The 14,940-nt window shown below is 48.6% G+C and overlaps 1 protein-coding gene across 1 annotated transcript in view; it reads right to left on the reverse strand.

The window, feature by feature from the left end:
• CRY2 (cryptochrome circadian regulator 2) overlaps positions 1–14,448 on the reverse strand; it is a 35,458-nt gene extending 21,010 nt beyond the window's left edge. The window contains exons 1-5 of the mRNA XM_017529367.2: positions 14,149–14,448; positions 5,797–5,905; positions 3,345–3,487; positions 1,203–1,387; positions 58–146 (exon numbers count right to left, since the gene is read on the reverse strand). Of these exons, the coding sequence (XP_017384856.1) occupies positions 58–146; positions 1,203–1,387; positions 3,345–3,487; positions 5,797–5,905; positions 14,149–14,363 (741 nt within the window). The 5' untranslated portion in view covers positions 14,364–14,448. The remainder of the gene's footprint in view (positions 1–57; positions 147–1,202; positions 1,388–3,344; positions 3,488–5,796; positions 5,906–14,148) is intronic.
• Positions 14,449–14,940: the final 492 nt, after the last annotated feature.

The raw sequence follows: 14,940 nt of genomic DNA on the forward strand, positions 1-14,940 counted from the left end.
TCCCCCACTGTGTGGATATCCGTATCTGCAGCTCTGTGTCTCAGAAATGGCCCATACCTTCCGTTCCAAGTGCTTATCAAGGCGGGCCAGAGCTTCTGTCTCTCCTCCCTGCCAGACAGCTGGACCAAGTCCTTCAGTGGGGAATCCTGAAGAGAGGGAAGAGTCACAGACAGGAGGTTAGACCATTTCAGGGATAGCCTGGCAAGTCTTGACGCACTGATTTGTTATTTGAGCTTTATGAGAAATGAAGCATAGGATCTTGGTGCTGCTGGGGATGAGATAATCCTTAAAGTTTTAGCTTTTTCTAGGTCAACTTAGTTCTCTTCCCACAGTCACTGTTTTTTCTGCTTTTCCCTGCCTGCCCCATGTCAGCCCCTCTTCACTCCAAGCAGGTGAGAACAATCCAGGACCTCCTGCCTTTTCAGATTAAATGGTAACAACTGTGGTTTTCAGGTGAAAAAGGCTAATAGCTTTGTTTAGATCAAAAGATGGGAGGGGTGGCTGGGTGCGGTGGCTTATGTCTGTAATCTCAGCACTTTGGGAGGCTGAGGTGGGTGGATCACTTGAAGTCACGAGTTCAAAACCAGCCTGGCCAACATGGTGAAACCCCGTCTCTACTAAAAACACAAATATTAGTTGGGTGCGGTGGCGGGCACCTGTAATCCCAGCTACTTGGGAGGCTGAGGCAGGAGAATTGCTTGAACCCAGGAGGCGGAGGTTGCAGTGAGCCAAGACTGCACCACTGCATTCCAGCCTGGGCAACAGAGCAAGACTCCGTCTCAAAAAGAAAAAAAAAAAAAGAAAGAGGGAGGGCTGAAAGAGTGTAGTTAGTAATCCAAGAGGCTGACAGACTCCCCGCTTTCAACAGAAGCAATACTAGTTATCCTGTTACTGAGAAGCCCACAGACACCAGTGCCAGTCAGTACCTATATTGTCTGTGAGAGGAAAGTACAAAAAGAGGCACAATCTAGAACCAGAAACAGAAGATTACATGTATGAGTATGAACAGAACAAATACTGGAAGGACAGTTTAAAATTAATGGTGGTTACCTCTGGGTGGTGGAGTAATAGTGACTGCCATTTCCATCCCTGTTTTCCTGTGCTTTCTAACCTTTCTATAATAACATGCATTACTTTGACAAAGAATTTATTTATACAAAAAGAAGCACCAGCACAAGCAGCTCTGGGCAGGAAGTACGCACCTAGCTCCTCCAGGGAGGGCACGCCGTACGTCTCATCGTGGTTCTCCTGGATCTCGGCCCTGCAGCTCTCCATCTGCTGGCTGGTCACCGAGCCCACCGGCTTCTTGGGCAGCTCCATGCGGCTGATGATGGCCTGAAAGCGCTTGTATGTAAGGGGTGGCTTCTGCCCATTCAGCTCAATGATCCTAGGGAGCCCAAAGCACAGCTAGTGTTACCCACAAGGCCCTCTGATTTGGGTTCCTGTCGACCCAAAAAGGAGCCCAGACACTGAAGGCTTTGAGGGTGGCTTTTCTCATCCACTCACAGGTCCCATGCCTGAATGGAAAGGAGGGGGCAAGGGAGGCTGGATCTCCATTTTACCGAGAGGGAAAATAAAGCCCAGAAAGCTGGAGCAGGTGCCTCAGGTAATGGGGCAAGGCACGGCCAGAGCTTGGACTCAATTCCAGGCTCCCTGGTGTTGATGCAGAGCTGCCTAAAGAAAAGACAGGACTGATCACATCTCTTTAATCACAGAAAAAACCCTACTAGCCTGCTTGGTACTTGGCCTATCTGTCCAAGCTATGGGAATTCCCACAGGCCACTACTCCTACATAAGCCCTGGAGGAAGTCCTTTGATAAGAGCTAAAGACATCTTTTTTTTTTTTTTTCTTTCACTCTAACACCATAAGGAATAGCAGACATGTTCCCTTTTTTGGGCAATCATCCCCTTCTTAGCCTCCATTTGTTAGAACATAGAGTCCACAGCCACAACTAATACTTAAAGAGTGTCTTGTAGTTTACAACGTATTTTTCAAGAGCAGGGGAAATATAACTGCACTTATGCAAGAAGGAAAGATGATTAGGGGGTGAAGAAGAGAACAGAGGCTGTTTTATATAAGGATGAATTGGGATGCTATGGAGCCACATTCCCCAGGCTCTTGTTGGCCAAGAAGTAGCTTACGCAAGGCCCATCTGGCTGGGTGAGTTCATTTCTCGGTTTGTTCTGCCTCGCCCTCCCCATGTTAGTGGAGATATAAGGTCGGCTGCTGCCTCTGCTGTGCCTCCCCCTCCTCTGGCACGCAGCAGGAGGAGGATCTCCACACCCAGCCTCTCCTCCTGAGGGCCTGGCTCACGTGCACAGCTGTGTGACCTGGCTTCTTGGCAGTCAGCACTGGGTTGGGGAGTGGCGGTGGGGAGCGGTTGCGGCTGCTGGCTTGGAAGCAGCAGCAACAGCAGCAGCAGCAGCAGCAGGAGGGTGACAGCTTTGGCAGGGAAGGGGAGGAGAGGAATTCCTCCTAGAATCTCTGAAAGCGCAGAGGCTGTCACCAGGGGAAGAGGTTCCTCTGTAGTTAGCAGCTCCCTGCAGGGATCTCTAGAGCCCCCCCCCACCACCAAGCAACATGGCCTGAAAACCCAGATAATCACAGAACCGGGAAACTCATCTTTTTTTTTTTTTTTGACACAGGGTCTTGCTCTGTCACTTAGGCTGAAGTGATGTGGCATGTCACAGCTCATGGCAGCCTCAACCCCCTGGGCTCAAGCGATCCTCCCACATGAGCCTCCTGAGTAACTGGGACTACAGGCATGTGCTACCATGCCTGGCTAACATATTTCTTTATTTTTTGTAGAGACGGGGGTTTCACTATGTTGCCCAGGCTTATCTTGAACTCCTGGACATATGTGGTCCTCTTGCTTTGGCTTCTCAAAGTGCTGGGATTCCAGGCATGAGCCACTATGCCCAGCCTAGGAACTCATCTTAGGTACAACAACTGGACTTTTGTGAACAGAGGTCTGTTGGAGGGGGTAACAGACAGGGTCCACTGAGGTCAAAGGGCAGCCGTCCAGCAGGATGGAAGTGGGAGTATGAGGCACAGGTGGGACTCAGGCATACTAGGAGCAGATCTGTGAAGGTCCTGAGTGTGGATCCTCATTACTTCCATGCCTTGGGTCTAACAAGCCTCTCTGCCACCCAAATCGAGTAAAGCTCTTTGTGACCTGTTCTACAGGCCCTGACTCTGACCTAGTCTCCTCCAGCTTCTAGAAGATGCCATGCCTCCTGGGTCAGGTGGCCCTATTGCAGAACCTCCCTGAGTTCTGCTCAGCAGGGGCCCAAATCACGAATTCTCACAATTGGTAACCTGACTCCTGGGCCCTATCTCTTACCTGTCCAGGTCATAGAGGGTATGAGAGTTCTCAGTCACCACTTCCACACCAGCCTCTTTGGCCATCTTCATGATGGCTGCATCCCGTTCTTTCCCAAAGGGTTCAGAGTCATATTCGAAGGTCAAGCGGGTCACTCCCCATTCCTGTGGGGAGAGGATCTGTTATGTTCAACACTGTGTTTGGGGAGAAGGGGGAAGCTGGACTCTTAGCTCCTTCCTGGGAGAGAACAGAGGTAGTCTAGAGACTTGTCTGAGAGCAGCAGAACAAACTAGGAACGGGGATTTGATGTGGAAAGCAAACAAGCTGAGGAGGGCAGGCAGGGAGGCGAGGCCAACAGCACAGCAACAGTGGAGTCAGGGGAGAGGCCGGCAGCCTTGTGCACTTGCTGTGTCCTTGAGGCAGGAGAATGCAGCAGGAGGCTAAATACAATGCTCCTGGGAGACCCCCAGTCCCAGGGAGAGGCACTGACTCATGGGTGGGACAGGACCACAGCCTTCCGCCTACTCAGCAAGCTTTTCCCAGAGCTCCTCACAGCCCTGCAGACTTGTGGCCTAGTTTTCTTGGCAGAGTTGTGCTATGTGAAGTGTCTTAATTGTTTCCACAGCAACACTCCTGAGGCCAACAGCAAACAGAGCTAATAGGTTCCAGCCCTGAGAGAGTCAGGAAGGGGGAAGCGATCCTTAGTCTGGAGGTCAGAGGAAACTGACCAGAGGGCTGCATGTTGAAAAGGAGGAAATTCTTTCTGGTAGGAATTTCTAGATCTCCTAGCAAGCTGGCCCAGTGAATGGTTGTACAGACAACCCATAGAAAGTCCTAGAGCATGCAACTTGCAAGAAGAAAACGCATTCTAACCAAAGCCTCTGGGCAGGGTCTCTGAAAGTTCTGAACCACAGGGGCAAATGTCCTGGCTATGCCCAGGCAGGGCTGGTCCTGACCCAGTCCTGCCTGGGGGTGGGTCCTTAGCAGGAGCAGTTATCCCTCATTCAAGGATAAATAGCACTAAACATTTATTGAGCCCTTGCTATAAGCCAAGACTTATCTATATGATAAGCCCTATATGATACCATGCTTAGTAGTTCATATAGATTACATGATCGAATACCCATTGTAACCTGTGAACAATAACAACATTATTAAATGACATTTTCTTCAAGAGGCCTTCTTGACCTCCTCCTTGAATATAATTCTTCTGTACCTTGTCTTTTTTCCACTGCAGGATGTATTACATGACAATGAAGCTGCCTATCACTTGCCTGTTTCCCCCATTAGTGTGAACTGTCAGAGCAGAAACCAAGCTGTCTCACTCATCATTACCCTTATACCTAGTATGGGGCCTAGTACCTAGCAAAAGCTCAATCAAAATACATGAAATGACTGAATATCTCTGGGCTATAACTGGGTTGGCCTCTGAGTTGCTGGGGGAGAGAAAGGGCAATGTCACGGGGAGAAGGGAGGCAAATGTATTTATATGGTATGGTGGGTAGGGACACAGCTCTCGAGTCAGAGAATCCAAGACCACCACTTATTAACTTCACAATGAATCACTGTTTCCTCACCTGTAAATCAGGATGGCAGGAGCTACCTCTCAGGCCTGCTGTCAGGAATAAGTGAGTTGATGTAAACAAGCACTGGGAAAGCGCTTGACGCACATGCAGCCCTCAATGAATGTGGGCAATTACTAGCACAGTGTGATTTGTGCATGTATGCGCAATTATGTGTGGGGGTGTGGGGAGGGAAACTGAAGGATGATGTATTTACTAAGCTGTCTGCCCTGACATGACTTTTGTCTCGGAGTTAGGGTGGAGAGGGGCATGAAAATCATGGTGTGCTGCTGAGGAGGAAGGAAGACTGTCCCAGAGCCCTCTGTCCATGAGTTTCTGTGCTTCTTTGTGGGCCTTAGAACATGCTTTTTAAAGGACTTGAAGGAAAAGTGGACTGGCCCCCTGATACTGCAAACAGAAACCTATGTGGCACCAAAATGAAGATTTCTATCAATCATTTACCCCATGGGAAACAAGGAAGCTTCCTCAGAAAGGCTGACTTTTCCCAATAAGCAGGGCAAAGCAAGATGGGAAACGCACCTTGCTAGGCATGAAACCCCACTCTCAGTCTTGCCTTAGAAGAAACCCTAATAAATCTTGCTGGCTTCAGCCAAGAAAACATTGAAGGAGGTCACTGGCATCCGGGGTGGAATGACTTACCACATCCTATGTCTGGACTGAACTGGGAGCTTTCCAGCAAGACACTGGTTTCACAGAATTTTTTTCCTTAACACAGTTTCCATTCCAAGAGCAAGCTAACTGGCTGCCTTTGCTCCCAACTTCTCTAGCAGCAAGAGCCAGACCAGCCCTGATGTTTCCATTCTCTCAGTCGGAATATCATCTCATTCAGGCTGTGGGGAACCCTCAGACACAGAATCTCACTGTCTTCTCTGGGGGCTCTACATGCTTACCTTGAACAGCCTTGGAAACACGTCGGCTGGCTGTCCCCGGACTACAAACAGGCGGGAATTCAGTTTCCTTAAACTTGTGTCCAAATCTTCCAGAGACTGAAGTAGGAACCTGCAGAGTCCACACAGGCCTTGTTAATGAGAACATCACAAAGAGGGGCTTTCCTTCCTAACAAAGCAGGGAGGAACTGGTTCACTGTTTATGCCCAACAGGCAGCCCCATTATCACTAGGGCTGGAGAGAGGCCCGGGTTCCAGCCCAGGAGTGGATCAACGCTGTTCTGCTTCAAATCCTGGCCTTGCCACTTACTAGCTGTGTGACTTTAGGCGATAGCCTAACCTCTTTGCCTGTTTTCTCCCTGGCAATGTGAAGCTAATGTTAGTACCCATCTCATAAAATTGCTAAGAAAAGAAAATAGAATAACGTGTGAAAAAAATTTAGCACTGTGCCTGGCACACAGAAATCATGAGATAAATGTGAGCTGTTCCTAGTGTGGTGTTTCTATGTGATCAGAGGCAAGTCGCCTACTCCCTCGCAGTCTCTGGGGCTGGATTAAGTATCTGCCCAGCACAAGGTTGTTGTGAGACTCACTTGGGAACCGTCTGAAAAGCCAGTGCAATGCTGTGGTATGGAAGCACTAGGTCCTCTTAGCAGAGGACCAGACTGCCATAGCGGGAAAATCCTACTTACTCTGGTAGAAGACTCCTTGCCTTTCTGCACACATGCTCTAGGCCATGTGTATTTCTGCTGCCACAGCTTCACAGCCTGCAATGCATCCCCAGTCCCCAGAGCTTTGTTTGGCAGGTGGCTCACTCTCCAGGCCTCTCCGGGCTCTGGTAATCAGGTTCTCATCCCAAGAGGGAGAAGGCCTTAGAAGGTACTTCTCAATAGATATCCTCATAATTTTGTGGGGGTGGGAGTGGGGAAGACTACAGATAGGCAAGAACTTCAGCAGGAGACCTGGATCACCAGGGGTAAGGGAAAGAAAATTAACATTTGCTGAGTGCCTTCGGCGTTTTATATTTAAATTATATTAACATTATAACCAGATAAACTATTCATGTGGCTCAAAATTCCAGTGACAAAGCAGTACACAGTAAAAAGGGTCTTCTCTTCCCTCCCTCCCCAGAGGCAAACAAGGTTATTAATGGGATTTTGGTTTTGTCATGCTTTTTCAGTGCATTCTCTCAACTATTTTTGAAGGGAAATAGTACCAGCCTTATTTTGTAGATCAGGAACTGAGACAATGAGAGGTGAATTAATTTGCCTAAGACCATAGCTGTTAAGTGACAAAGCTGGGATTCAGGAACCTAGGGTGGTCACTCTGAAACCCACATTTTCCTCTCTGTGCCTGTTTTTTTTTTTTTTTTTTTGAGTTCAAGTCTCGTTCTGTCACCCAGGCTGGAGTGCAGTGGCGTGATCTTGGCTCACTGCAACCTCCACATCCCAGGTTCAAGTGATTCTCGTGCTTCAGCCTCCCGAGTAGCTGGGATTACAGGTATGTGCACCACACCTAATTAATTTTTTAAAAAATATTTTTGGTAGAGACAGCGTTTTACTATGTTGGCTGGGCTGGTCTCGAACTCCTGACCTCAAATGATCCACCCACCGCAGACTTCCAAAGTGCTGAGATTACAGGGGTGAGCCACCATGCTGGGCTCTGTGCCCCATTTCTAAAGATTTCTAGTTGCATGCCAACTCTGCTCCCGGGGCTGAGATTCTGCAGGCCCTCAGGAGTTTGGAATCCCTTTCTCTAACAGCAATATGACTATAGGTAATCCACTGACATTCTTATCTTCTTCCTCAGGAACCCACAGGTCAGCTGCATATTTCAGACTCCTCTGAGGCACCTGCTATCTACCCCTTGGGTCTCCACCCATCCCCAGCATTCTTCTTCTCTGTCAACAATCGGAATGACTAGATTTTATCTTGAGCACAATGAAGCCCTGTACCTCCTCTGCAGCACGTCACAGTCACATTCCCTGACTACTGGAGGCTTACAGAGGCAGTGACTATTCCCAGGCTGCCAACTAGAACCAGCCCCCACTGCTGCCTCTGACGTACACAACTTGACACACTCCCACAGCCAATGCCACAGACCCACATTCTAGCATGGGTGAGCTCTGGGCTCGGCTCAAAGCATCATGTTTGCAAAAGAGCATGCAGAAGACTCTCTGAGGGGTTGGGATGGAAGACTAATAGGTTGAATGCCACTTTATGCAAACCAAAAGCTCCACCTCTGTGAATTTCTGGTTTTGAAAAACTGACACCTTCAAAAAAGGAACAGGGAGCTGCAAGTGCATCATTTGTGTTGGCCTCCCCCAAGCCTCACCACTCTTCTAGAAGGAAAGGAAGGGAAATCCATGCAAATGTTCTCAGGCCACCTGAAACCTGGACCCTGCCAGGTAGAATGTCTAGAAATAGGGGCGGTGATTTAAATTCCAGGACACAGGTTCCTCCATCGGCAGCTCCATGCCCTTGCCATGCACTTCGGGGGCCTTTTCCCTCACAGTCCACCAGGCTGCATAGGACTTTGATTTGAAGCTATAAATAAGGTTGAAATGCACATGAAATCTGGGTTCCAGAACATGTAGCAATCTGCCTTCTATAGAACTTTATTTTTAGATCTCATTTACTAAAAGGAGAGATTCCTTGCAGCATCTCTAAAGCACAGCTAATCCTATGAGAGCCCTTTTCTTCTTTCGCAAGAGATGTTTATAGCAAGAAGCAGAGAAGAGAGGAAGATAGAAGGCCTGCCTTTTATTTAGTTGCTGAACCCAGCAACTAAATAAAAATAATGATAACAATGGCAATGATTAACATTTAATAAACATTTACAATGACAGGCACTATTCTACTTGTTTCACATATATTACCTCATTTATTCTCAAACTGCCCAATCCAGTAGGTACTATTATCATTCCCATTTTGCAGATGAAGCAACTGAGGCATACAGAGATTAGGAACTTGCCCAACATCATACGCCTAATAAGTGGCCAGAATTCAAACCCAGGCAATCTGTCAGGCTTAACATGTTCGTTTTCAGCCAGCCACTGCCTCTCAACAGAACACCGAGGCTGTGCTGCCCTAGGCTCAGCCATGAGGGAGCACCACATGCCAACTCAAAGGCCAACAACACCTCTGCTGCCAGATCCTTCCTCCTCTGAGTGTGGTCTGACAATCAGCAGCATTGGCTGTGAAACACCCAGGAGTTGGTTGAAATGCAGAATCTCAGGCTCTAACCCAGACCTCCAAAATTAGAATCTGTATTTTAGCAAGATTCCCTGGTGATTCATTTGCACATTAAAGTTTCACAAGCACTGCTCTAGAAAACTTTACTTCTAGCCTCTGTTTACAAGTTGCCTTTCTTTGCTTCTAATTTGTTTCTACTAAACTTTTTCTCTTGGGAAAGAAATATTTCTATCTCCACTACGCTGCTAGAAATGCTCTGCTTCTTCCAACTTCCCTCTGGAAGGGGGGGCTCAGAACAGTAACCATACGGGATGCAATAGGTGGAAAGGTGGGGAGGGTCCCCAGTATCCCCAGACTCCAGGCAGCCAGAGAATGCAGGGAATGGAAAGCCACCACCAGGGTACCACCTTTGAGGCCTGCCAGGTGACAGCTTTGTATCACATTTGGAGCAGTGCAGTGACTGGGCAAAGGCTCACTGGGCAGGTACATGCATTATTTCACCAGAGAGAACCTTGGGGCTTCTGTGGTTCCTTAGAACCCTCCTCTTTACTCCAATGAGGGGACCCTGAAGGAAACTGGCCTGGGCATTGGAGGTGGTGGTGCTGGGGCTGGCACTTCACCCTTGGCAGCTCCTAGCTGAGCTCACATGGCCAAAATTCAGAGCACATGGTCCTGGGAGAGCAAAGCTCACCCTTTGGATTAGACAACATGTGCAACTGAATTACATTATTACGTAAGCGCTCTGGAGCCAGAGGCGGGCAGAATGGGAGAAAACCAGACTGGGATTTCCAAAAATAGAGAGGACACTACAATTTAGGAACTCTATGAGGCTAGCCTTTTAGAATAAAACAATCAGATCTTTGATGAATTACTCATATTTAGGAAGGCCTTCTCTAGAGATGGACAACCCTGTGTTGAGGAATATTTTATTTATTTGTTGTTAATGGGGGAGGGAGGATAATAGTGAATTCTTTTGGGTCCAGACTGTCCTTGACCAAATTCCTCTGCTTCAAGCCAGGGTTATCTAACAATAAAGATGATACCACTGGCTGGCACAGATTGGCTACATAGGAAGGATATTAATAGAAATTAATTTTTCCTAATTAAGAGAGCTTAAGCCCCATGGAAAAGGACAACCTAAGCTCATAATCTATGGCAGGGATTTATTTCTAAGTGTCTGACTGACAGAAATACTTAAATATTAAATACTTATTATTTTAAAAATATATCTATTCTTTCCTAATTTCAAAGAGAAAGATAAAGAATGTTTTTAGCCCCTTTGGGCAAACGGAAACATTTCCTTGGCAGCAGAAGGGTAAAGTGCCTCTCTCAGGTACCAACACGAATAGCTCAGAGAAGTGCCTACTTCCCAGCCAGTAGACCATAGTTCTCAACCCGCTTCCCAGTCCAGCAGGGTTCAGCTCTCAGCATCTAGGAAGACAGGCACACTTGTTCTCCTGGGGCATCCTGGGAAGTTCCCAGTTTACCTCATTTACCAATTCTGAGAGAAATGGGCTGAGAGGGAACATTTTTTATTTCTACAAATTCCCTCTGTCCCAGAAGCTCCTGAAAGAGGTGCAGCACAGAGCCAGGAACAAGATGACTTAAATAAAGTGGAAGGGGAATTGTTTCTAACACCTACCCAAGTTGCAGTAAGGAGAGAAAGGTAATAAAAAACCACAGAGGCCATTTTAAAATCTAGAAGCTGCTCACATCTTCCTCTTGTTTATGTTTGTGCTGCAGTACCTCCTTCCAGATGTAGCAAATCTGGGGGAGGTGAGGCTGGGGAAAATGTGAAAGGGCTTTTTCAAGTAGCACTTGGAAAAAAAAATCCTGAGGCTCATATAGCTACAATTAGCCCATAAACTTCCCACCACCACCAAGGCAAGGAGTTTGCTAGCCTTCTTCTTGCTAATCAATATGTGTATTTCTTCGTTGCATTTTTCAGTCCTTTTTTACTCTTAGTGCCATTCATGGTTATTTTAATCTGATTGCATCTGCAGAAGAACACTGTGTGGGAGTCAGAGTAGGAGGAGCAGGAGAGTAATAGAGTCACAGATTTTGGGGCCTCCCCTCCTTGCAGATGGTGCCTTCCTAGGGAGGCTTCTCAGAGGCAACTTAAACAGCTGCAGAGCTAGGATGTCATGCTGCAGCACAATTCTCTCGGAATCCAGAAACAGCCATGGGACGATTACACACGACAGTCATGTCAATATACGGCTGGCTCCAGCCCTCCCCTCTGTGCCCAACTTTGTGCACTAAAGAGAATGCAGCTCTGCCGTCAATTGATCCAGGAAGCAAGCAGAATGGTGGAGGTGGTGGGGGTGTATGTTTCCAGGCCCAAGAGCAGTTATCATATTCAATCTGTTTGTGTTACTTCACCTCTTTCTTCTGAAGGCCAACATAGACTTCCTGCCAATGCACTGCAACACCCTTCCTAGGTTGCCTGGCTCAGGTTCTAATAAACTGAACTAGAGGTTCTCTAGTCCACTGTTTCTCAAGTTTGCTGCAATAAGAGCTTTAAAAATCTTAATGGCCAAGGCTGGGCCCCAGTGGCTCATGCCTGCAATCATAGCACTTTGGGAAGCTGAGGCGGGTGGCTGCTTGAGCCCATGAGTTCGAGACCAGCCTGGAGACATAGTGAAACCCCATCTCTACAAAAAATACAAAAATTAGCCAGCCATGGTGGTGCATGCCTGGAGTCCCAGCTACTTAGGAGACTGAGGAAGGAGGATCGCTGGAGTCTGGGAGGCGGAGGCTACAGAGAGCTATCATCATGCCACTGCATTTCAGCTTGTGTTGTCACCTGAGCAGCGCCCGTCTCAAAAAAAACAAAACAAACAGAAAAACCCAAAACCTTAATGCCCAGGCCATAACCCAGAACAATTCAAACAGAACTGGGGGAAAGGGGCTGGGCACGCTGGCTCATGCCCTGTAATCCCAGCACTTTGGGAGACTGAGGTGGGCGGATCACTTGAGGTCAGGAGTTTGAGACCAGCCTGGCCAACATGATGAAACCCTGTCTCCACTAAAAATACTAAAAAAAAAAAAAACAAAAAAAATAGCCAGGCATGGTGGCGGGCACCTGTAATCCTGGCTAATTGGGAGGCTGAGGCAGCAGAATCACTTGAACCTCGGAGGCAGAGGTTGCAGTGGGCCCAGACTGCTGCACTCCAGCATGGACGAGAACAAAACTCCATCTCAAAAAAAAAAAATGGGGGGAAAGGGGCCCAGGAATCTTTTAAAGATCCTTCTGTTGATTCCAATGCAGAGCAGCCAAGATTGAGAATCTTGACTCTAGCCTGTCCCCTTATCTTAGTTTTTCATGGTACTTTGTTTTACTAAATTATGGTTGTTTGCTGGTCTTCCTTCAATAAAATGTAGGCTCCAGGCGTTTTGGGAGCACAGACACATCTGCTTGTTCCCTGCTGTATCCCTAGCAACATCTAGAGCAGTACCTGGCAGATATTAGGCACTCATTAAGTAATCAATTAATATCTGCATTCCTACACAGCTTCTGACTTCAGGATTTGACTCAGGCATCTGAGCCACATTCCTTTTCTCCTTCACTAAACTGATAGCAGGATCACAAAACGGTGACCCACAAAAATCTATAAACACCTGGTTCCTAGCCAACTGGAGTTTAATCAACAGGAATTTTATTGTTGATTTTTAAGCTCCGCTATCAAAAAAGAGGAGGCAGTACTATGCAATGTTTTAATGCAAAACCCAATAAAAGTCTATGACAATGTAACAGAGGTAGTCGGATTCCATTTGCTTGGCTCTGACTGGTACAGGGCAAAGTCTGAGGCTTGGCTTAGTGTCCACATTAGGGATGGTCATTTGATGATGCTTGTCAAACCCAACCTCCTAGGGATGGTCATTTGATGATGCTTGTCAAACCCAACCTCCTATCTGTAGAAACTGGAGCAGAGACAGAGCAACAAGGCAGCCTGAAAAGTGTGGGCAGGCTCTCCGCAGGACTATCTTTAGTTGTTCCCTCTATATAAATTGGGCAGGAGGGGACACTGAATAGACCCACTGCTAGGAGCACTCACACTCTTAGCAGGGCACACACCTTAGAGAGAAAAGAATTGTGTGCCAAGAGCCACGTTATCCTGGAAATAACCCTGTCCATAGATGCAGCAAGGCTACAAGCAAACATTCCCCTAACAATGCAAACAAACCCAGCAACTGCCGCTAGGTGTTCTGAAGAGCGACGGGTACATGATGTCTCAAAACTCCTCAGTCTGAATACTATTCACAGAGAAAATACACTAAGGACCTGTTCATCTTTTTCCATGATCATGTCGACTCCAACTCCTGGGGGTTATCAGAGGGGCCCTTGATATCACAGCTTTCCTGCTCCCTAATCTTAAAGTCTCACCGCTAATGGCTCCACTGTCCTTTAAAATCATGACAAGAGGATGAAGGGTGACACTTTAGATCCTTTAAAATTTTTCTATCAAGGTCAAAGCTCCAGAGGAAGGCTTAACCCATTTTGGAGAATCCCCCTGGATTCTCCGGAGCTTTGAACACAAAGTGACTCCACGTGAAGATGCCTCGGGCTTCTTTCTTTACAATACAGGGGAGAAGGCCTTATTTAATGCTACGCCAGGGTCTCTTGACACCGCTAGAGGCAGGACGGTCTGCGTGCAAGGAAGCCAGGATGGGCGGTAGGGCGGATTCAAACAAGCCGGAGGCTTAGGAGTGACCTCCCCAGCCCAGCAATGGGCTCTTTACTTGAAGAATGAGCAGAAACCCGTCCCGCCTTCACACTACAGTATATCCCTTCCGCCCCTCCCTAAGTAGACCTTAAGAGCTCTAGACCAGGAGACCCTGTTCTGCCACTCAACTGGGTGCAAGTCTTTGGGTGGGTCGACTTTGGGTCTCCAGGGCTCAAGGGTTTCATCTGTACAACGGGGATCATGATCTCCGTTCCGCATGCAGTTGTGAGGCTCAGAGGGGTAACAGTGCGAACGAGCTTTGTCAGCGGCTGAGCCCTGACCACCGGCGCGTTAGGACCATAACGAATTACTTCCCCAGTCTCGGCTTCTTTCCTCTGGCCTTCTGGCCGTGGAGGGGTTGGGGGGGATCGTGCTATTCGCCGGTCATCCCAGGGTCCTGGCTGCGTCCCCGCCACCCCGCCCCGGGTCCCCTCACCTCCATCGGTTGATCCCGACTGAGGAGGAGGCCGCGAACCACGGGTCGAGGATGTAAACGCAGCGCACGCAGCGCGCCCCGCGCACGGCTGCCAGCAGCGCCGGGTTGTCGTGGAGCCGCAGCCCTTTGCGGAACCAGTGCACGGAAGAGGCGCCGTCCGTGCTGGGCGCTGGCGCAGGGGCCGCAGCTGCCGCCGTCGCCGCAGTCGCCGCCATGACTGTCCAGACTGCTCCGGCCACCCCCGCTCCGCCCCGGTAGGCGCCGCGGACCCCGCCCACAGCCCGCCCAGTGACCTATGACGCCGCAGCTCCCCTCTATGCCCCGCCCTCAGAGCTTCTGGAGCCCCTCTACCATTGGCTGAGTGCCTCCCGCCCGGCGATTGGCCCAGAGGCGCCGGAACAGGCTCCGCCCCCTCACGTTCCCACCATGTGTGGGTCCGCCCGGGTGGAGGGCAGGTCGGACAAGTGACGCAGGCTGGCGCTCTCCGCGGAGGGCTGGGAGTGGGTCGAGTCTCCAGGGACAGCGGATCTCTTACACACGTCCTATTCAGGGCCTGCTTCTGGAAGAAGCTGCCTAGGCTGGCCGGGGTTGCTGTTGACTACAACTAGTGACTTGGAAGACTGACAACTGACCTCTTTCTATTATCACCAACATCCTCCTCATCACCATCTACATCATTCTACTACAGCTGAGTGCACTTTATATCGCAAGAGACATGATCATCTCCTTACGTAGACGGTCTCATTTACTATTCTCAACTCAGTCCAGTTACATTCATTTAACGAACCCCAG

Source organism: Cebus imitator, unplaced genomic scaffold (genome assembly GCF_001604975.1).
Source record: "Cebus imitator isolate Cc_AM_T3 unplaced genomic scaffold, Cebus_imitator-1.0 Scaffold58, whole genome shotgun sequence".
NCBI lineage: Eukaryota > Metazoa > Chordata > Mammalia > Primates > Cebidae > Cebus > Cebus imitator.